Source organism: Mytilus galloprovincialis, chromosome 1 (assembly GCF_965363235.1).
Source record: "Mytilus galloprovincialis chromosome 1, xbMytGall1.hap1.1, whole genome shotgun sequence".
In the NCBI taxonomy this organism is placed as follows: Eukaryota; Metazoa; Mollusca; class Bivalvia; order Mytilida; family Mytilidae; genus Mytilus; species Mytilus galloprovincialis.
Genome location: NC_134838.1, coordinates 82728393 through 82753396, shown reverse-complemented (window position 1 = coordinate 82753396; position 25004 = coordinate 82728393). Strand labels below are relative to the sequence as shown.

General features: G+C 33.5%; 1 protein-coding gene across 1 annotated transcript in view; it reads right to left on the bottom strand.

Moving 5' to 3' along the window:
• Positions 1–25004, bottom strand: part of LOC143059060 (TPR and ankyrin repeat-containing protein 1-like) — a 37348-nt gene that overhangs the window by 1416 nt on the left and 10928 nt on the right. The window contains exons 9-19 of the mRNA XM_076232852.1: positions 23422–24005; positions 18998–19126; positions 17072–17093; positions 12578–13680; positions 11491–11904; positions 10752–10845; positions 8504–8722; positions 7238–7563; positions 6519–6683; positions 4462–4705; positions 292–3296 (exon numbers count right to left, since the gene is read on the bottom strand). Coding sequence (XP_076088967.1) covers positions 292–3296; positions 4462–4705; positions 6519–6683; positions 7238–7563; positions 8504–8722; positions 10752–10845; positions 11491–11904; positions 12578–13680; positions 17072–17093; positions 18998–19126; positions 23422–24005 — 6305 coding nt within the window. The remainder of the gene's footprint in view (positions 1–291; positions 3297–4461; positions 4706–6518; positions 6684–7237; positions 7564–8503; positions 8723–10751; positions 10846–11490; positions 11905–12577; positions 13681–17071; positions 17094–18997; positions 19127–23421; positions 24006–25004) is intronic.

Below are 25004 nucleotides of genomic sequence, written 5' to 3'. Positions count from 1 at the left end.
ACTCTCTGAGGCAAAATTGACCTTAACTAGACTAGGCTATTGCATCGGACGCTTACACTTTATTAAATGGGACTTGTATCTTTTTATCATTCAAAATTCTATACACATAATTATATTTTTTTCTCATAATTGAAGATAGAACGATAGCATATAATTTATTACATACACTTCATCGGTTGATTTTTGTCTCATTGGCAATCATACTCGATCTCTTTACTCTTAAATTGATAAAACTTATTGTAAACAATTGTATGTGATTGATTAAAACAATAAATTTGATTGTTACAATACCGTTGATTGTTTACTGTAAATTTCAGATACCCATTTATATATCTCTTTCATGTTACCAATCATTTCCCTGGATTTTTGAAGCACTGTAGTGTAACCCCAATCCTTCGTCTCCATTATTATCCTTATGATATTTTCTAATTTCTCATGACAAGAAAGTAAATCTATCACTTTTAATGAAAAATCTTTATACAAGGTTTTGGCTGCTGTTGAACGCAATTCATATTTTTCAATAAATATCTTTACGTCATCAAGATCTTTTTTTATTTCTTTGACATACTGCTCCCTGAAAAAGGTAAATTGTTTTTGCTGCTGACAATGAGATTGAAGAGACATGTGACTCTCTTTTTGTGAAAGTTGAGTGACTTCTTTTGACGCATTGGTAGCAGAAATCTCTGACTGGTGACCCTCCATGCCTTTTATTAAATGGAGAGACCCTGCCTCTAAAGGAGAAGTTGGTTGTCTGGATGAATTATCAATAGACCTTCGTGTGATCTCGGCATAACTAGCATGTTTAGAGGACTCTTTTTGTGCATCTTCAAAAACTTCCCCACATATTCCACACATTTTATCATCTACTACAATATCTGCAAAAATTCCCAATTCATCTTTCAATCGTTCTTTCATCTGACCTTTTTCACAAAGATCCCTCAATATTTTGCATTTCCGAATGAACATAAATCTTCGAAAAAACTTTGTAATAACAACAGCAGATTTGTTTCGTTTATTTTCATCTTCTAACTGTTTTCTAACGGCCTCAACGTCTGTAGTTTGCTCGTCTACCATATGAATGTCCTCTTCCACAACTGTTTTCTGTTGAGCTAGAACTATTTCAGGATTATCTATAACAAGGTTAGTTTCAGGAGAACTAAAAGTTGAACTAAACATGTTCACTTCCTGCAGTGGTTCTGACACTAACCCATATCTTCTGTTCTTATTTTGATCCCATCGACATAATAGAAGATCGTCATCTCGTTCATAAATAATGATTTGTAGGCAACCAACAATATCTAAAACACCTCTTGAACATTTAATCTTTTCTAATGCTCTGACAAGCCGTTCGGGACAATGTAAAGGCAGTTCAATCCTACAAAGTTCTCTGATAATGTAGGATTCTGATTTTGAGTAAACTGTCATTCCCATATTGGTTAACAATATCAAACTTAAAACAAGTACTCTTTCAGCAACACATATAGCATTGAGAGCACTTTCAGTATACTGGACATCAATTATTTCTCCTTTCTTCGGATCATCACCAGTCTGTACTTCCCTCATTGCTTCTGAAAGGTTTTGGAAGACCTTTCTGATTACATTCATCCTGTTATCGGTGCCTGCCAACATTCCAATAAACCTTTCTATTCTGTTTCGAATTTTATCTGATTCTGGTGCATACTTCTGACGGGTTATTGATTCAAATGATGTTATCCCATTATCTTTCCTGTAACTTGAATCAATAAAATAGACTAAAGCTATATATGATGACGGTACAACAAACCATGGATCAGGATTTGAAGAGAATTTACCCTCCATACGTAACGCAGTTGTTGTGAAAAATTCTGTCCATGTAAGTAAAAGAGTAAGATCTGGAAAGATAAGTTCATAGTTTGAATATCGTACTTGTTGTATAAATTTTGCAAACAAAATCAAAGCTTCCCTTGTTTTATTGTTTGAGGAATACATTTTCCCGTAAGCGTCCAAGAATTGTCTGACCATATAGAGCTTTTGTAAATCTTTTTCAAAACTGAAGGCAAGTGTTTCTATGAGATTGAGTTTCATAAGTTTCATTAGAAATACCATTTTCATAAACAACTCTGTATTTCTTTCTCTCTTTAAATTAGTCTTTTCTTTAATGAAGTCATACTCATGTTCAAAGTATCTTGTCATACACATCTGAACATTTTGGTATTCGGTTAAAGCTGTTTGCAACTCCATTGCTTGGTGTATTGTGTCAGAGATACCTGCGCCATGTCTAAAATGTTGGAACAAGTCACCTACCAACAATTCACATGAACAATATTTTTTATTAATAAATTTCTCAAGAAGGCTTTTTATTTCACTTGGTATAGTTTTGTTAAGCAAAACTGAAATCCCTTCATCAACATAATACTCCATTTCGATAAACAATTGATCAATTTCTATCAATTCCCTGAATTCCTTCTGAGTAACCTTCTTATGCAAACCACCACAACAGTCACTTCCAATGTTCTTTCTTAAACCTACAGTGTACAAAGGACACTGTGCGAACCTTCTGTGTTGTTTATGAATTTCCACTTCTATTATCTTGAACCATTCTCTGCCCCGGTTTATCAAATGTTCTGCAATTGCTAGGACAGCATCTTTAGTGTTGATTTCAGCCTTGATAGTCCTCAGATCGTTTTCTGAAACATATCTTCCTATATCTAGTTTCAATATTCTTGGCTTATGCTGTGGGTTGAGTACTAAGTGTGTGTCTGAAATCATTTCTAATCCATAAAACATGAAAATCTGTTTCAAATATTCCTTGTCTAATAAATTTTCAGCAGTTAAGACAATTCTCAACACTTCAAATAAATCGTGCATGGCATTGATGACCTTCACTAGATTTTCTCGTTTAGATAGATCGGAATGATTAACCATCCAGTTTGAACATTCTAATTGTCCAGCTTTATATTGCTTCTGTTGCAGAAATGTAAAGTTTGCAAACGCAGTAGTAATTCGCTTAATATCATCTGTTAACTGTCCCAATAAGAGTTCTGCCTCTCCAGCTCCATGCTTGGGATTATCAAACTTGTGACATGTCTTTCCTTTGAGATTATGATACAAGTCAATAGCAGATTGTAAATCTTGTTTAATTTGATCTAGTTTTTCAGAGGTTGCACTTTCGTCCATTTGGGTAGTACATTCTATAGTGGCAATCATAATTTGACAATAACCAACAAAATCTTTCTCTTCAATTTCTCGGAAAAGGACCAACGCTTTCCTGATTTGTCCTTGTTTTAAGTATAATTCAGCGGCTACTTTTATACAACCTTGTAAAATAGAAAATGAATATGAATGTTGTCTGCTCTATGATCGGGTTGTTGCCGCTTTGACACATTCCCCATTTCCATTCTCAATTTTAAAAGTGGATATCGTAAACATTGTAAGTTTATCTGTGTTGGACAAATGCAAACCGTTGCTATATACAATTGATCTACAGTAATTTATACAGCACGTTATATTTGTAGCATATAGATTCAAAGTGCTTTTCAGCAAAATCAAATGTAGATATTTCATAAATTGCTATAATGAACGTACGTGAATGATAGTGAATATTTATCCCTCTAAAAGGTATTTTTTAATGATCTTTAATCTTTTCTGAACCATGTAATATTCTCAACTTACACAAAGTATGGCTACATAAAATGACAATAGGCTTCAAAATAGTATTGCAAATAAGATCTATGTTTTAAGTTTGTAATAAGATCAAGGCAATAATTCAGAAACATGAATAATTAAAAGCGATAACATTTAAATATTGAAAAAAACAGGGTCACTGAGTCTTGACAAGGTTTCAATTTAACTACTAGTATATAACACTTGATAAGACTTGATATAAGTACCCTATCACTTCAACTCGTATAACTTATAAGATGTATTACTGCTATGTAATATCTGATGAGTTAAGCCCTTTAAACGTTTGTTTTATGATGTACTGTTACAACACTGTCCCAGATTAGAGAGGGGTTGACGCCTTCAAACTATTGTAACCCCGCTTCATTCTATAGGCGCCTGTCCCAAAGTCAGGAACCTGTAATTGAGTAGTTGTCGTCTTTGCTGTTTCTCATATATTGTATATTATGTTGGTTTTAGTTCATTATTTCATATATAAATCAGGTCGTTAGATTGCTCGTCTGAAGTTTCTTAATTTCTGTGTCATTGGCCTCTTGTGGAGCATTGTCTCATTTGCAATCATACCACATCTGCTTTTGTCATATTTTTAGTTTTTTTGTTTGTTCTACCAATGTCACGGATAGTACGTACGCCTATTGATATTGAACTTTTAACGGAATAATATAACTGTATGAATGCCACAGCCAATAATAATCTGAAACGTCATGAAATTATTGCTATATAAAATATCAGTAAATTTTGAATATTTTGTTCTATATATTAGGTAACTCTCACATGAAGGTATGTGTATTTGTTCCTTACCATTGTGTATTAGAATCTCAGCAGCATGCGACATGTAATTATTCTTTGCATTGTGATGTTCTGTTAGGAAATTTGTTCTGTGGTCAATATTTGGTAACCTGTTTAAAGATGCCAACATTTTGCCAACATTGTTCGTTGAATGATACAGTTCAGCTGCTGCAAAGGCAAGCTGTTCTTCTGTGTGCTTCATTGGTGCATGATCAATGATATGTTGGGGAACAGACTTGCCTACCTCTTCAAATTCCTGAAAAGAGAAAAATAAACATGTAGATTAGAGATAATCAATATTGTTAGCACAATTAACCTAATTGAACAAAGTATTCTACACATTGTCGCTTGATTTGTCTTAGAAATATAGTGATTGAGATCATATTGAAGTAAATTTTAATTGAAAAAAAAAATCAATTGAAATATGATATATGCAATATTTTGATGTGAAGCTTTTTTTCTTATCCTAGATCCATAACGATAATGAGTAAAACGTTGACTAGTTGCTAGCTGTTGAACTATTTCTAATTCAGGTAGAGATGAATTTCAACAACAATAATACTAGCTTTTAATATTTTATCAGGATCGGCTTACCCATGTATAGTACATGAGACAACCACCTGTTTTGTGGGGATTCCTGTTTCTCAGTCTCAAATTTCATATGTTGTGTCTTGTATTCTGTTACTTGCCTTTGGTCGGTTTTTTTGTGCTCCATGGTATTTTCATTTTTTCAAATTATGTGTTTGATTTTGCCTTTGGAATTTATCGGGTCTCTTTTATACACAAATAAAATGTCAATGTCAATCTGTTTTCGAAAGTATTTGGATATGACCGTGTTTTGGATCCAGTATTTTTGTAAACCTTATACACAAGACCAGTCTGCAGTTAAATAAATATATACTTTCATATGTTAATAGTTTTTATTGGTTTGCTAAATAAATCATAAGTGGGCATATGTTAAGTAAATTTTTATTTTATTTAATTCTACCATACCTCTAAAATACTAGGATAATATCAATGTTATTTTCATAATTTGTTTAGGTAGACCCCTCTTTGTTAATGAGTTAACCACTAATGATATTTTGAATCGGGATTGTTATGAGTAATCAATTTATGTACAAATGAAAAAAAAATGGCGAGTCCTTTCTTGTTATCTATTCATTTCAGAAACAGTGCATTACTGGTTGATATGAAGTAGCATCCAAGAAAGCCGTCTCCCATGAACCAAACACAAATGTTCAATTAATCTCCCCTCATCAGTTCAGTTAGTTATAATCCTTTTGAAAGGAAGGCAAAAGATACAAAAGGGAAATTATAACTTGGAAATTCATGCACATCATGGCAAATTAAGACCAAACTAACACACAACATTAAACAAAAATAACCAAAAAAACCAAAGACTGAGCAACAAAAAAAACCACCAAAAATACGGAGTGACCTCATGTGCTCCGGAAGGGTAAGTACATCCTGTTCCATATGTGTCACCTATCGTGTTAAAATACTAATCACTTTCATGAAAGTGTGATATTAAATTTGACACACTAAAGTACAAACTGTTGGTGACAACTGTCACACACCCTTACAAAATGCATTAAATATAACCAAACGCGCTACAAACTATTATGGAAACTGTTGATGAATTCCTGTGCGATGCAAGTATATTGAGTGTTTTCCCGAGTTTTACTTACGCATTTAATAAACTTACAGAGTTACCTTTAAGTTTTTGATAATTCCTGGAAACCAGAGAGATCAATGCTAAATAAACATAACAAAATAATTGCGAATTTTAGCTTTAGGGTTTTAATGGTCTGCTGGTCTATTGGTCTAGCGCGAGTTGTAGGCAAGTTGTCCACTTTAAAACGTAGTGTCTTGTTTATGATTTTTTTTTTAAAAAGCCTGAATGAAATTAAACATTAAAACTCGTAAAGCAGTGTCTGAAGGCTTCATGAGTTCAGATACATTGATCTGTAACTTCGAAGTGATATGATTGAAATTACATGAGCCATGAGGAACAAGAGACTTAAATACATTACAAATTTGAACATATTTTTTCTGCGGCATAACATTACCTTTATCTGTAACTTGTATCTTTTCCATATGTCATTTGCCATGTCAAATAGTTTATGGTCATACAATGTAGATATTGCCTTGTCAAAGAATCTCAATCGCTCATAACAAGCACTACTATCTTCTGGGCGATTTAATTTTCTGTACGTTTCTGCAGCCTTTTCCAACTAAAAATAGTAACTTAGGCATTGCTTTATCACTAAAATAAAGTAGTTTCGAGAGCAGTTAACAATTACTGTAGTGTTAAATATTTTCATTCAGCTGTCGGTTAGAAAATAGATGATTATCATTAAATTAACTGCAACAGATAAACGACTTCCTAATTCCTGTTCATACCTTTAATTTTAACAGACTATATCTGTAATGAAAGGATACTTAATATGCTAAATGCTATGAAAAATAAGCAATCAACAATATACTGTTAAACTGATATTTTAAATATATCATTGTCAAAACAATAGACTTGATTTATTAAAACGATTGTTTATGTATACTACCTCCTGAGGTACCATTGTTATGTTTTGGATATTTCAATGTTTGAAACGAAATACTACAAAGAATGTGGTGTTACCAGCCCTATGTGTTATGATTGCACGTTGGGTCACGTACGATTATTTCTGGAGCATATCAAGTTTAATTTGAACTGGCATGCACGAAAATAATTTAGCTCTTTCATTTAAATATTGGTATATTTTGTAATATTTATATTGAGTTATCGTACTTGTCCCGCTTTGTCGTACGCATACGCCATAAGTTCCTTCTCTCTTGCATTCTGTAAACAAATAGCAGCTTTTGCAGGAAGCTCAACTTCCAGATATTTTTCAGCAGCAGACAAGAACGCCTCCCTCATCAGAGCAGGATTGTCTTTAATTCTCGAAGCTTTCAGTGCCATCTGATGACACATAGCGACATTTGCCATACAATCATCTCCTCCTTGTCTATAGCTCTTAGCTGCTACTTCATACAAATTATTCCTCATGAATTCTTGAGCTCTTTTTATCCATTCTTCCGGAGCTGATTCCTCGGCAAACATTCCACTAGTAGATACTTTTCAATGATATATAAAATAAATTCATCTCCCACATCAAATTAATTTATACTGCTAATTTATTTCTTCAACTAACCAGGTTTTCATCTATTGTTTTGTAACAACACGAGAGGAAAATCCGCAAAATTCTAAATGGTTGTTTCTAGAATAAATTATTATTGACCTTGACATTATTATCTTTTATCCAATTTGGCATTATATACTGGAAGAATTTCAGCCCACTCGATTATAATCATTTGAAATAAGTCATCATATACATTCTTTTTAATAACTTACTTTGTTAGTATAAATTCTATGAATATTTTGATATCTGTTCTGTAGCTCATTTCTTTTAGACACTAAAATTTTCATCCTTATTCCATTTTTAATTACAATTGTAAGACCAATATTCATGCACTGATTCAATAATTGTTGATTGTTTGGCACTTATTTCAGTACAACAAGATGTGGTTTTGGCATAATGAAAATAGTGATAAGACAATTACAATAACTATCATCTATAGAATTAATGTGACCTTTAAACAAGGTCATATCAAATCTATGGATCTGGGGTTATATGTTTTAATGTGCAAAGCGTAGGGAGTTGAAAGAGTTATATCCGAGAATGCATTAGAAACAAAAATAAATACAATTATAGGATGATGCAGACATGGACCTTCAGACATAATATTAGCTTACAGTCATCACACATTCACTAAAAAAGAGATAATCAAAACATATGTCTGAAATATGCCCTCATTTATTCAGTGCATGCATCAACTGTGAACTTTTTGTTTTAGATATCACTATTTGTTCATTTTAATTATGCACCAATCTTGCAATAATTAAATGTCATGCCTATTGTTTTTATCATTATACATATGGTCCTTACATAATGTCAATATTTGATCTTTTCTTTTTGGAAGAATAAACTATGTGTCTAGGAATCAATACACTTACAATTCTGTGCATCTTCAATACTGATGACTTTGACCAAATGTTGAGCTTTGAAGTACTCAAACATTGGTGCTCTTTTTTCTTTATCTTCATCAAAGATCCATACATTCACCCTAGCTCTTGTAACTGCTGTGTATAGATGCTTTAATTCAGAGTTCAATAGTTTATGTTGATTAGGATCAAAGGTCAATGCTCTGGGTCTGTCCTTCTGTTCCAAAATGTCTATAAAAAATATGTTGCAGTTTAAAATACACGTAATTGTATTTCTAATTGGTCTACATGTTTAAGGGAAGTTAATTGTAGATATAAGGTAGCCTCGTCTAAATTTATGAACAATCCGTTTATGTTCAAAGAGTTAAAAACTAGCACTACCAAGTGGATATATCGATTGAATTACTGCTAATTCAAATCTTTTGAATGTTTGAATAATACTTACTTAGTAATAACCTGACATTTTTAGCTAAAATATATACGTAAATATCCTTCGATTTACCGACGCTTATCCTGGCAACACACCTGGTCTGGTTTCATTTCTGGAGTTTGTGCGATTCCCTCAGGTTTTGATTGTTACCTTGATTGTCTTTTCCAAATCGAATTACAAGATTTGAACTTTTTTTTGTTGTAATTATTTTATTTTTGATGATGAAACCTGGAAACATGTGAAATTACATACAACAGTATTCGATTCACATTATAAAAAAATAAGTAACACTTGATTGATCAATTAAGTCATAAGGATATAAGGATATAATAAGATATTAATATAAATATTACAAATGATTTTGTTAATTAATTAAATAAAAGTACAAGATTTGAACTTCGGCAAACTAATGTCGCTTCAATTTGTAGATCACATGTGTAAAACAGGATGCTCTATAGAGGTTGCACCTTACAACATTTGCATTGCTGGTAATGTTTTGGTGATTTCATTTGCTGTTAATCTATGTTAGTTTTCGGTATTATTAGTAAACAAGAATGTGTCCCAAGTACACGGATGCCCCATCCGCACTATCATTTTCTATGTTCAGTGAACCGTGAAAATGGGATAAAATCTCTAATTTGGCATTAACACTTGAATGATCATATCATAGGGAACATGTTTACTAAGTTTCAAGTTGATTTGACTTCAACTTCATCAAAAACTACCTCGACCAAAACCTTTAACCTGAAGCGGGACCGACGAACGGACGAACGGATGGACGAACGGACGGACGCACAGACCAGAAAACATAGTGCCCATAAATGGGGCATAAAAATTCGAAAATAATAAGTAGTTAAAAGTCCTTTAGGAAGTCGGCAGATGGTTTCAGTTGTATAGCCATTATTTGAAGTTTTGTAGCATGGATTTAATTCTGTTTGCAGTTTCTGCATATATATTATTGTTTTCGAGATAATAAGAGATTTCTAATATTTGACGGACACTCTCTACCTATAATGGTTTTCAAGGTATATTACCATCTATGCCTTTTATTTACTATGATGTTTAGTTTTTTGGCCATTGCAATCATGTCAGTTAATTGACATAAAAAATGATAGCATAAGGGTCCTTTGATATGAAAAAAAGAAAAACAAGCTGTGGTGATGCCAAATAAGTTAAGTTTTATTGATATTCGATCAGTGGTTTGGACAAATTTTTTTCTTCATAATATCCCTTTGATATCTTTCGCCTCTGTTTACAGAGACAACGGCCAAGCAGTAATGAGAAAAGATTCTCTGGACATTTGGGCCAGTTTAGCTGCTAAAGATGTTGAAAACGAAAAATGATGGTAAAACAGATCAATTTAAAAAAAAGGGTCTTATTGGATGCTTCACCGTGTAGGCGTTGTTCAAGAGAGTTTGTGATGATCGCGGGAAAATAAATTTTCTTTAAAAAAATGGAGCTAGAAATTAGGGTTATCATCACGTGGTTAGCATGGGTCGTTTGGATGGAGAACAGATATTCACCCGTTATTGGATATCGAATAACTTGAGTCAAATTTGTATTAACATGACAAGTGAACCAAATAGCTGACCATTGCCACAACAATACTAATATAAACATTTATGCAGACAGTGGCTGACATATTTCCTCAACATTCTCATTCAAGCTAAAGTAAGTATTCATTCTGCCAGATAAGGACTATCGACCAAAACCTGATCTTGATATTTTTGTTAAGGTTGTGTTTTTAGAAATGTCACAAAAACATAAAAGAATGTTCAAACTTTGTCAAAATATAATATTCATTTAAGATAATTAAATAGTAAAACTGACCTGAGCTAATCTTGACCAAATTTTCTGTGGAAGTTTTATCACTGCTACATAGTTTCTCCAAGAAATCTGTAATTACTCTCCATTCTTTTTTAGCCTGCAGAAATATCTTCATGTGATTAAATAAAGAACTATCAACATTGCCAAATTATATACCATTTTTCCTTAACGTTAAGCACTTATAAAACATACTGTAATTTAAACAATTTTTCTGTTTTACAAAACGGTACTGTGTGTTGTCTTTTGTGAGTTGATAAGTAGGTTTGTTTATCATATGTAAGTTATTCTGATTTTTACTCTATTTTAGTTGTCAAATAGAGTGACGAAACAAATAATGATGAGAAAGCAGGACAATCCGGAAAATGAGAGTCACCAACATATTTTAAAATACAGTTGTCATCCTTTGCTGCAAAGCGTTAATTGTTAGTGGCAATCAATGCATCTAGCATGCTAAGAACAAAAAATAAAAAGAAAACATTTTTACCATGGATGTAATTAAACGATTAAATCCCACGTTTAAACATATACTATAAAAAATAAAAAAAGTAAAATTACAAACATACCAAACTCCGAGGAAAATTACAAACGGAAAGTCATTAATCAAATGGCGAACTCAAATGACAAAACACATCAAATGAATAGACAACAACTGTCATATTCCTGACTTGTTACAGGCAATTTTTAAATGTAGAAAATAGTGGATTGAACCTGGTTTTATAGCGCTAAATTCCTCTTATCTTACCTGTGAATCCCTGAAGAAATTGTAGAGCAAAATGTCATCAAATTCCAGACCTTTGGCTTCATATATTGTCAATATCAGACCACACTGAAGTTCTTCTGGAACATTCTCTCTTGCTGCATCATTTACAACCAAGATGGCTTGATGAGCTCCAAACTCGATGTGAGAGGTCTTACGTTTATTTCCTCTGAGTAACAGAGCCAAGTCACTAAAGCTACAAGACTCTAACAATACTGGTTCTGGTCCTTTAAAAAGTCCTTGATCTTTGTTAAGTCTGTCGAAGGATTCTGGGAATAATTCAACCAGAATATCAAGGATACTAGATGCAAGAGAGAGAATTCCTGCATGTGAACGGTAATTGTGTGTGAGCTGGTGCACTTGCTCAGGAATAGCTATACCTGTTGTTTTGCCCATGGCCTAATTGATTAAAATGAAATTATAAACAAAAATTCACGAACAAACAGAGGAGAACATATCCTACCACTGCAATCAGATGCTATTAGAATTACTGCTTTGATTTGCATTGTCATGTGTCTTTGATCTCAAAATAAAAATAAAAAATATGTGTCCATAGGATATCATGCTACGTTTGCACTATTACATCTCCCTATATTTAGTGAACCTTGAACGTTTTCAAAATCCGTTACATATTCGAATATATATTGTGAATCATTCACATCATAATGAACGTGTGAACTAAGTTTCAAGTTAATATGACAACAATTTCATTGTAAATGAAATCATCATAGATACCAGGATTGAAATGTTTTATCTGCACCAGACGCGAGTTATATTTAAAAAAGACTCATCCGTGACGCTCGAATAAAAATAAACTAAAAAGGTCAAATAAAGTACGAAGTTGAAGAGCATCGAGGACCAACAATTCCTTAAATTTTGCAAATACGGCTAAGGTTATCTACTATTAATCTGCTGACAAAATATGAAGTAATTCTTTCAGAAGAACATAACAAAAGGATGACCAAAATATTTGACAAACGATGACAAGATGGATGCAATGTAGCTCCACTATTATTTCTTTACTCAAATGACTGAATATTATTAATTTATCACTGATAAAGATAGATCTTACCTGTAATGAATGACTGGCATAGAAGAAAAGAGATTTGAGATCATTGAATCTGAAGGATATTCCTCTCATGATGCCCTGAGCTGTATCTCCTGTCAGAAACATATCGTTGGGATTCTGACACAATCTCAGAAGTAAACAAAGCTCAGCCTGAGTGAAATCTTGAGTTTCATCAACAAATATCTGATGGATCACCCAGTCCATGTTCTGTTGTTTACATAAACGCTGATACACATCCCGAACTAGATCTGTCTCGTCAAACAAGAAATTTTGTTTCCTTGCATGTTCATAGCGTTTGAACAAAGTGTAAATATGTTCTCTTTCTCCAGAAAAGTTTGGTGCTCTTTTTCTCCCAAGGTCAAAGTAGTCTCCTTTCTCGAGGTATCCTGTTAGCTTGGATAAGGCTTCATATGAACCTTTTATAAATGACATTATTTCTGTCCAGACAAGAGAAGGATGATATTTCTTTCCAATGCCTTTATTCATGTGCGGCCATATTGTTTCAGCAAACAATTCATATGTCATTTCTCTTCGAGGAGCAACTTTTTTTCTTTTTTGATGACCTTGTTTTTTATTGTCTTGATTTCCTTCCAATATGTTTACTATTTCTTCATCACTGTCACTTTCGCCATCAGATTCTTGTAGAAGATGAAGAATACTAAGGGGCCCATCTCCATCTGTCCATCCCGGAATATCAACCTTCAAACTTCCATCTTCTGTTCGATCAAAGAAGTAAGACTGGTCCACAGATGCATCTAACATTAACAGTAGCTGTTTAGATGTTATGAATAGAGGAAATTGGTAATCATTCAAATCTTGAAGACGATTAGGCAAATTTTGATGTTCAGCTTCTACGTGTTGTTTAGTTTGATCACAGCCATGCAACAGTTCTCTGAAGTTTTTTTGGACTTCATTACATAATACAGCATTCTTAGTGATAAAGATTTGATGTAAATGATCATACTGTTGTCCCTCTTCAACCTCTTCCTCATCCTGCTCATCAGTCTTGTTTTCATTTTTTGATGCAGAAGGTTCATCATAACTTTCAGGTATCTTTCTTGCATGAAATACGTTTCCTAAATCAACACCAACCAAGTCATTAGCTTCTAAAATTAAAGTAAAGAAAACTACTTACTTAAATATTTACTGTAGTTATGACCATTATACCATATTGTTTTATTTTTTATAAAAAAGGATATACAACATGCATGAAAGACATGGTTTTTTGTTTTGTTTTGTGTTGTTAGAGGGAAGGAAGATGTGTTGTAAGGAGATAAAAGTTGGGTATTTCGGATTATTTGCATGTCAGCATCCATGACATCCAAAACAGAATACAATCATTGTTACAGACATTTTCATTAAATGCTATTTGTAAACTGTAGTAAACCCCATTTAAACTTATCCATAGAAGCACAATATATTTCTAATTGTGAAGCCGAAAAATATAAAAGAATGAAGTCAGTTAGTTTCCAGAATTATTCTATCATGTCAATTTTAAAGTGGTATAGCTATAGAAGAATGTTTCTGTATACTTCAAAATACTCTAATTCGTTTTCTAAGGCCAAACGGGATGGTCGAGGACTCTATAATGCCACGTCAGGCAAAGTATTACACAAAAACAATTTTCCATATAAAAGTGATCCGATTGTAAATAATAGGACAACCTTTCCCCATAGATCAAACATTAATTCAAGTAAACACCTATTGAACATCATACACCATTAAAAATTAATAAAATACAAATACCGTATACTGGTAGTTAGCTATAACAGGTATAACAAACTAGTTGGAAAATAATTCAAACGAGAAAATTAAAAGCAATATCTATGCTTATAAAATAAAAGAAAACAAAAAATGCAGACACAATTAACTTGAGGCATTTAGTTACGGGCTCCTGTTTAGAATAGGCCCGTAAAGAATATGGCGAAGTTTAACATGATTGTCAGCCCTTAAATATCCACATGACATATGTAATAGTAGTGTAACCAAGAAACATAAGAAACTAGAAAAGTATGTTCGTATCATTAGAATTGTGTTAAGCACAGAAACCAACCAACAAAAAGTTCAAAGAGTACTCGCAGGTTCGGAATGATTTTTTAAAGCCAGTTTAACTACTATTAAAGAAAATCATCTTTTTTCAAGAACTGATATTGACAAACTTAGAAATATGAAAATATGACCGTGAAAAGGGCGATATTTGACCATTTGAATATGCTCATGCAACAATAATTTATGCATGGTCTCCCTTACTTATAATTACAATGCCTTTTCTATGTCAACGCATTGTGAATTAAAGTATCTCTGACTGGAATACCTTACCTTCCCTTATCCATTGTAGTTTCTATATATAATGCAACATGGATTGACGTGTCTTCCCAACCACCAGAAACCTTAATTATCATCTCCCTTTCTATTGAGATACATAAATTGCTCTAAATGCTTTGGTTTTTGAGTTATAAGCCAAAAACTGCATTTTACCCCTATGTTCTATTTTTAGCCATGGCGGCCATCTTGGTTTGTTGGCCGAGTTACCGGACACATATTTTAAACTAGATACCCCAATGATGATTATGGCCAAGTTTGGTTAAATTTGGCCCAGTAGTTTCAGAGGAGAAGATTTTTCTAAAAGAATACTAAGATTTACGAAAAATGGTTAAAAATTGACTATAAAGGGCAATAACTCCTAAAGTGGTCAACTGACCATTTTGGTCATGTTGACTTATTTGTAGATCTTACTTTGCTGAACATTATTGCTGTTTACAGTTTATCTCATCTATAATAATATTCAAGATAATAACCAAAAACAGCAAAATTTCCTTAAAATTACCATTTCAGGGGCAGCAACCCAACAATGGAATGTCCGATTCATCTGAAAATTTCAGGGCAGATAGATCTTGACCTGATGAACAATTTTACCCCCATGTCAGATTTGCTCTAAATGCTTTGGTTTTTGAGTTATAAGCCAAAAACTGCATTTTACCCCTATGTTCTATTTTTAGCCATGGCGGCCATCTTGGTTGGTTGGACGGGGCATCGGACACACTTTTTTTAATTTATACCCCAATGATGATTATGGCCAAGTTTGGTTAAATTTGGCCCAGTAGTTTCAGAGGAGAAGATTTTTCTAAAAGATTACTAAGATTTACGAAAAATGGTTAAAAATTGACTATAAAGGGCAATAACTCCTAACGTGGTCAACTGACCATTTTGGTCATGTGACTTATTTGTAGATCTTACTTTGCTGAACATTATTGCTGTTTACAGTTTATCTCTATCTATAATAATATTCAAGATAATAACCAAAAACAGCAAAATTTCCTTAAAATTACCATTTCAGGGGCAGCAACCCAACAACGAAATGTCCGATTCATCTGAAAATTTCAGGGCAGATAGAATTTGACCTGATGAACAATTTTACCCCCATGTCAGATTTGCTCTAAATGCTTTGGTGTTTGAGTTATAAGCCAAAAACTGCATTTTACCCCTATGTTCTATTTTTAGCCATGGCGGCCATCTTGGTTGGTTGGCCGGGTCACCGGACACATTTTTTAAATTAGATGCCCCAATGATGATTGTGGCCAAGTTTGATTGAATTTGGCCCAGTAGTTTCAGAGGAGAAGATTTTTGTAAAAGTTAAAGCAGGACGACGACGACGGACGACGACGGACGACGACGACGACGGACGCCAAGTGATGAGAAAAGCTCACTTGGCCTTTCGGCCAGGTGAGCTAAAAATAAAATGTGAGAATTTGAGTCAAATCGGTGAACATGAATTTGACAGCCAGTGGCCCGTTAATGGTCTCTAAACGCTGTAAATTTATAACAATACAATTTCTTAAAGTCTTGTTACTATCATTTTTATGGACACAACTAAATCAGCTGTATTTAACAATTTCATGGATCACATAGAACAAATAAAGGAAAAGAATTATGACAAAAGAAAGCTTCTCAGCTGAGTTATATTGGATTTTTTTAAATGAAAAAGAATTCTCAAACTTAAGCAAACTCACTACTGGGCAATATATAAGTCAAATGCACATGTTCATACGTCCTCGTGTAATAATATCGGACAAAATGTCTTGAACATTTCATGCATAATTCTGAGCAACATAATAACTTGAAAAAATTTAAGTGGACAGCAGGTTACTTATGCTATAATGGATTAACTCTTGTACAAAATTCACATAGAAATATTAATTACAAGATCCCACTTGACATACCAAATATTGTCGATTTATTTTAATAAAAAAATATGTGGTACAAGTAAAACTGCCAATGTGACCCATTCGCCTTCGCTGTAATCTGGTTTTTGGTCGGGTTGTTGTCTCTTTGACATATTCCCCATTTCCATTCTAAATTTTATCCTGTTCATACGATATTCTATGCTCGTGTATTATATCTTAATTGCATTGATAGATTTCATTCTATAGAACTACATGTTAATGAAATGTAGTCAAGATTACAATAAAAGAAACAAAGTAGTTCAAATGTATATACCAAGCAGTAAGGAATAGTAATCCTGGAATAACAAATTTCATAGGAAAAAGCGAAGTGGATGTTTTAAGATTATGATATTTAACAAAATAAAACCGACAACAATGGAAGACATCTACGGAAGACTTCATAGGACTTCATGTGCATGGCAAGTGACAAGAACAGCGTCGTAACATAAGAAAGTTGGCTTAAACTGGGAAAAAAACTTATTGAAAAGGGATAAACTATAAATACAAAAACACAGACAAGTTGACAAAAGAAACAACCTTCCCTCTGAAAGTACTGGTGCCTTGTATATTCTTTATTTTGGAACTGCACAATGCCTTGCTTTTCTCATACTGCTCATGTACACTTAGGGACGACATAAAAAAATCAATGTAGGATAAAAAAACTTAATTCATATAGTTTTTTCATTGACCCCCCAAACCCCCCCCCCCCCCCCCCATAACCCCCACTTACCTTCATTTGGGAAAAATTGATTGACCAATAATGATATATATGAAATCAATGTCAATTAAACAAAACTTGCAGCAATGTTGACCCCATCCATCCCCAAAATATTTTTTGTATCCTTCATTGATATTTTGATGTCGTCCCTTAATCAGTTGACAGTTTATTATTCGATATGTTAGTCTCGGTAAATTATGGTTTATCGTATTAATGAAATGAGGCTTAGGACCGGACTAGCTTTCGGTAACTGAGAGAAACCTTAAAAAATCATTTTCTTTATCTTACCTCATTTTGGCATTCTTTGACATATTAAAAAAGAAAAGCCGAATATACTTAATGCATACTTTAAGTCTTAGGTAAACAAAAAACTTTCAATGGCATTGCAAAAAAAAAACAAAAAAAAAAACACAATACACAAACAAATATTCAACAAATCACAACATGGAAATCAAAAGACTGAGCAACACGATACTCACCAAAAATCAGGGGTGATCTCAAGTTCATTCTGGAGTTGGTCTATATCAAGGGCTATACATTGATCTGTGATTTTTTTATATCGTTGTAATTCGGGGATAAAAGATAGTGTGTCTTTTTGACAAAAATATATACCACATCTTCTATTTTAAATAATAAATAGACCATGTTTTCATTGAATTTATTTTTAATCGGTACACATCAAACAGGTTGGTGTGAAAACTTCATAAGCAGTGTGAGAAAACCAAGACATTGTTTAAAGCAAACAACATAGAATGAATCGGGTACGGGACCATAAAGGGGGAAAAAACAGCAATGTCAGCATTAGTTTCTTGTTATTTGACCATTTTCCAATTGTGAACTTTCCATTTCTAAGTAGGCTGAGTAGCAACATTCCAGCAGCACCTGCATAAGGGGTATATATCATCCAATTGATACGATATTCCCGTGCTTGTATTTCCTGTCATGATTTTCTTGATCGAGGGTTGCTGCTCACAAAGAAGCTGTTAAACCAAGCGTTCCAAATTTTGATTTTGAAATCATCCTTTCGTAAATTTACGGACGCCATCACGAGTTGGTTGACCGTTATGGAATAATCGTTTCACAAATGATATCGGACATGTTTCTTACGTCGTAACTACAATCCCCTTCCCTTTCATGAATGTGACCTACCGAATTAGACTATTTACAGGATTTGTTATATCATAAGCAACACGACGGGTGCCACATGTGGAGCAGGATCTGCTTACCCTTCCGGAGCACCTGGTATCACTCCTCGCTTTTGGTGGGGTTTGTGTTGCTTATTCTTAAGTTTCCTATGTTGTGTCATGTGTTCTATTGTTTGTCTGTTTGTCTTCTTTCATTTTTAGCTAGGCGTTGTCAGTTTATTTTCGATTTATGAGTTTGACTGTCCTTCTGGTATCGTTCGTTCCTCTGCCAGTAATATGAATATTAACGTATTATCAATTCGTATCAATTGGTTGTACAAACTATGTTTTAAAGAACCTTGAATTGCTCTTCATCGCTGTCTTCTTCGTCATCAAACATGTCTTCCTCTCCTTGTTGTAATAGTACTGGTTCCTCTGTTTCTTTTGGTTTTACAAGATAGGGTCCAGGATCAGGTACCATTTCAATCTTGAAAATATATTAAATCAGAAAAAGTTATACATGGAATGTCTGAAGTGTATATACAACCCTTAACAGAAACACACACATTGACAAGATATACACACGCACAAACACAAAAACAGAACACCATCATAAACACAACTTTATTCTAGAAGCGTCAAACTTATGTCGAATGCTTTATTGAAAAATTATGATTGGAACCTACATAAACACTTTTTTAAAGACTATAAATGAAAACCGATTTATATTATCTCCATATAATGATAAAATGTTATCTTACATTAATCACAGAGAAGAGATAGCAAACAATTTTCAATTAGAGCTTAATTAACGTCTAAACAATTTTCGACTAAAAATGAATGTTACTTTATTCATTACAAATATCAGTTCTTAGAAAGCCAAATCATCTAATTTTATCTTATATCATTGATTATTATGACAATAGATAAACATGCTATATAAAGGCAACAGTAGTATACCGCTGTTCGAAATTCATAAATCGATTGGGGGAAAAAAAAACGAATCCGGGTTGCAAACTAAAACTATACAAGATATGCAGACGCTCCTTGAATATAGCAAATAGAAGTGGGTACTTAACAATTGGGAAGCTAAAATTATCCCTTTTGTCGAAAAAGTTTTCTTCTTCGCCGATTTAAAGTGTCAATTTTAGATGTCAATCAAAATATGAAGCGATCTAACTTTATCAGTGGTATCATTCATTGTGTTTGCCTTTTTTGACGTTAATGTTTTATTTGTGGTATTTGTTTTTCCTCGACTTTTTTTTTAACTGCCCCTTTGGTATTTTCCCCCTTTCTTTCATTGTTGCTTCTAATCTGTTTATTTGAGTAAATCTATACGATTCCTCAAGTGCAATACATGTGTACTTGATTTAATAGGAGAGCCGTGGTGTAAAAGAGTAGGCTAATGCCGCTTCAAGGCAGCACTCACACCTGCAAAGTAGAAAGTGATTAATTAAGTTGCAATAACTTGTTTCCCAATTCACTAAATAAACAGCTGCGCCATGAGCGCATGATACGCCCGACGTCTTATGTGGAAGTCTTATGCAATAATCATAAATTGTTTATGAGAAAGTTTTAAGCAATAACCATATATTGTTTAGAGACACGGCGGGACATGTGAAACCCCCCACCCTGGTTTTTTTTACAAAAACTAAATATTGTAACGCCGCCTCTCTGGTGCTAGAGTCGGCCACCAGAGAACACAGGGTCACAAAGAAAAAGGGATTTAAAGGATCTATAAAGTGTAAGGTTCGACGTCCACTATTAACCGTCGGACCAAAGCACGTTACAGATAGGGAAAACGTATACTTGTATTTCTATATAATTCTCAGTTATGAAATAAAATATCTGAATAAAATAAAGTTTCATATTTTATTAATATCAAAAATAATCCACGCCGGAGAGAATGGGTCTTGCAGGATCCGTCGCTGGTCTGGTCAGGTTCGCGGTTAAGGTTGGTCTTACATAGACACACACAACTAGTACATATACTTCAACAGTCAAGTAACAAGGTTGTCACTTATTTTGTATCTTTCTATAATCTCAATTAAAGGATTAAAACACCCTTCTACATTATAGAACTAAGAAGACAATAACTAAGTATAACACATTAAATGACATATAAATCATGTCAAAACCACCAACATAACTCTTAATGTGCACCTTCAATAGCACTGTCACCGACACTGTCACCGTCACCGATAACCGTATTTAGCACCGTCACCGTCACCCGTATTTAGCACCGTCACCGTGACCCGTATATAGCACCGTCACCGGCACCCGTATATAGCACCGTCACCGGCACCGACAATCTTAAATTAAAACAAAATTAACTTTCAACGCTTGTCTGTATTTCTCAGACATATTCCAGCTTCTATTTAAGTTTTTCACTATCCGTTCATTGTCAACCCAACACTCCCTCGATTCTGTTGTTGTTTTTGTATTTATACTTTCGACTGACCAATGGCAGAGCTTGTTACATAATTGTTTACCAATCGGTAACCATGGATCATACAAGGGAAATTCCCGTATTGTTGATATTGTTTGTAAACATGGATTGATCTTCATCAATAAAGATGGGTTTTGACTTTAAATTTATTAGTAGATAATTAAAAGAGTTTTATTTCAGTTTATAGTATAATAAGGTAACTACCGCGAAAATATGGAATCAGTACTTGAAATAAAACGTTTAACAAACTGACATACACAAATCTGTCGTATCATGGAAACAACAGTAAAAACAGTAAATTACAAGTCTTACATTACTTGCAACATTAGGGACAACTTCAAAAGATCAATGTAAGATAAAAAACTTAATTCAAATAGTTTGGGGGTGGGGGGATTGAACTGCAGCAAGATTTGGTTATCCGACATTGATTTTTACATTAATTACACCTTATGTAAGAATCCTGGGTTTTGATTGGTTAATAGCCAGTGTATTTTTCACCAATTTACTGTTATCAAATGAATATCGTTCATTTTTAACGCCGCCGGGGTATTTGCTAAAAGGATATGCCTTTTTTACCCTCTCTGCCGTGGTATTTGCCAAAAAATACTCTATCCGACTGGACGCTTGTAACGTCACGATCATCAATGCGTTTTAGTACATTAACATTCGGTGTAATTAAACAGATATATCATGTTATTGAGGGGTATTTGCGAAAAATACCAGTCTTGAGAATGAATTTCCCTCGCCTTACGGCTCGTGAAATTTAACATTCTCTCGACTGGTATTTTTCGCAAATACCCCTCCTTAACATGATATATCTGTTCAATATCCATATCACGGGGGGGTCTCTTCCTATATAAAGGTATATACATATGTGCCGCTGGAATGGGTCCCTTTTTTGATCCGTCAAATATATCAATGGGGTGCAATTTTACCGAGGAAATATATCAATAGGTAGTAATTGACCGATTGTGATATATCAGTATATGCATATAGGTACTATTTGAGCTGATAAATATATGAATGGGTTATGATTTCGCTGTGAAATATATGTATAGGTAGGGATTTCACAATTATTCAATATATGAATGGGGGGTGTTTTTAAAATCCCAGTTGCACACCTGTACCCAAAATCCCATGTTGAGACCCCCCCCCCCCCGATCCATATGGGTCAATCAATTTTTCTCAAATTAAGTTAAGAGGTGGGTGGGGGGGTCAGTGAAAAAACTATGTGAATTAAGTTTTTTTATCCTTCATTGAACTTTTGATGTCGTCCCTTAGACATCTCACTAGCATCTATCGTTTATCCTCAACAATTTCAAGAAACTATACAGATATAGGTTTACTATTAAAAGGTTGGAATGCCGGCATTACAATATTACCAAAATAAAATTTTGAATCAAAACCAAAAAGTATACAGATCTTTAGATTAATATATCAAAGAAGTGTGTAAAGTTTTAAGCAATAATCAGAACTTATTTTTGAGATACGGCGCGACATGTAAAAAACCCTCCCCTGTTTTACAAAATACTCAATAACTCAAAAATAAAATTTTGAATAATCACCAAAAAGTATACAGATCTTTAGATTAATAGAACAAAGAAGTGTGTAAAGTTTTAAGCAATAATCATAAATCGTTTTTGAGATACGGCACAACATGTAAAAAAAACCCTCCCCCTTTTTTACAAAATACTAATAACTCAAAAATGAAATTTTGAATCATCACCAAAAAGTATACAGATATTGAGATTAATATAACAAAGACATGTGTAAAGTTTTAAGCAATAATCATGAATAGTTTTTGAGATATGGCGCGACATGTAAAAAAACCCTCCCCCTTTTTTACAAAATACTCAATAACTCAAAAATGAAATTTTGAATCATCACCAAAAAGTATACAGATATTGAGATTAATATAACTAAGAAGTGTTTAAAGTTTTAAGTCATAATCAAGAATCGTTTTTGAGATACAGTGCGACATGTGAAAAAAAAAACACACCCCTGTTTTAGTTATAAAGTGCCGTAACTCAAAAAGTTTAAATCTTATTTTCACCAAAAAGTATACAGATCATTTGACCATCATAAGAAACAACTATATTAAGTTTCATGAAATTTGGATAAGTCGTTCTCAAGTTACGGTGCGACATGTTTACGCCGGACAGACGGACAGACGGACAGACAGACAGACGGACGGACGGACGGACGGACACCGGACATTTGTATACCATAATACGTCCCGTCAAAAATTTGACGGGCGTATAAAAAACATATGTTTAAACTAATAGAACACATGTTTCTATCTCTCCTTTCAAATTAATTAGCCTTTAATATACCTTAGATTTAACTTTCTCTTTCTTAGACTTTTTACTCAAATTGTCAACATCGTCACTTCTGCTTGAGTATTTACTGTAACCCGCATCATTTAGATTATGTAGCAACTCCTCTATTCTTTTCCTAACAGCTTGTTTTCCTAACGGCTGTTTTACCACAGGTTTTCCAACAACTGAATGATTGGTGTCTCTTCTATCATATAGAAGAAGGTCTTCTCCTTCAAGCTTAGTGTTCATGAGTTCTTCCGTTTGTAATTGCTTAGCCTTATTCATTTTGCCAGATTTTCTGGACACATTTTTGGTTGGTTTATCATCATTTGCTAGTCTAACAAATTGTAGTCTTCGATCATTCTTTGTATTCAAATAATAAACTGGCAGTTTATCATCATTATTCTTTACATTTGATGACATTTTCTTGTCACAAAGAAGTTCGGTTGCTTTTTGAACAATTGAATTATACTTCGTTTTAGCAACCAAATGAAACAGACTGTCTCCGTTTATGTCTTGTTGTGTAGGATCTAACATGTTGTATTTTTTTGGGTCTTTTTCGAACATTTCTAAAAACAGGTTGAAAACAGAAAAGTTCCCTGTAATATAAAACATATTTTTTAACCATAATTGCAGTGGTTACTGTGGATTCATTATCATTCATGGGACACCAATTTTCTTGGTTTTCGTTGGGACCTGTGAACCCCGAATTTAAATGTTCAACGTATCACAAATTAGCAATTGTGGTATAGACAGACTTTAACAAAACCACGAAATCAAATATCCACGAAAATGCAAGATTTCCTCAATCCACGAAAATTGATACACACGAAAATAAATGAATCCACAGTAGTTTTACATTTTTGGATGGGTTAAAAGTGACAAGATACACATGTTTTTCAAGTAAGTGACATATACTATAAGAGGGGCGAAAGATACTAGAGGAACATTCAAACTCATAGATTGAAAATAAATTGACAAAGCTATGGCTAAATAAGAAAATAAACGACAAACAAACAAGCAAAAGTACACAAGACACAACATAGAAAATTTTAGACTAAGCAATATGAACCGCACCAAACCTCGGGGTGACCTGATGTGTTCCGGATGGATAAGCAGATTCTGATCCACATGTGAGTCATATTGAGATATGTAAATTCGAATAGAGTCAATGCACTAGTTCAAGGTCAGAATATTCGTTAGTGATTGTCTGGAATATTTATATTAATGTTATGTTGTATTTGGATGATTTTGCATTAATTTTTACATTTTATTCCTTATTCATTTGTATAGGATTGGCTTTGCTATTAAGACACAAAATTAATATCACCAGAAAGGACTAAAAAATCGAATTGAATAATGTGTTTGAGACAAGTTTCCTTCCTTATACCGTGTTGATTTATTTATTATCACATGGACAACTATCCGCCACAGATTAAAAGACATAGATATAAGCAATCATAGGTCACTACACGACCTTAAATAATGAGCAAAACCCAAACCATTAAGTACGTTATAAGTTGGACTGGCATGAATAAATGGTTGAACGATGTAGCAAGAATGTGGCCCGGTTGAAGAGATGTTTCTGAGATGTTTTT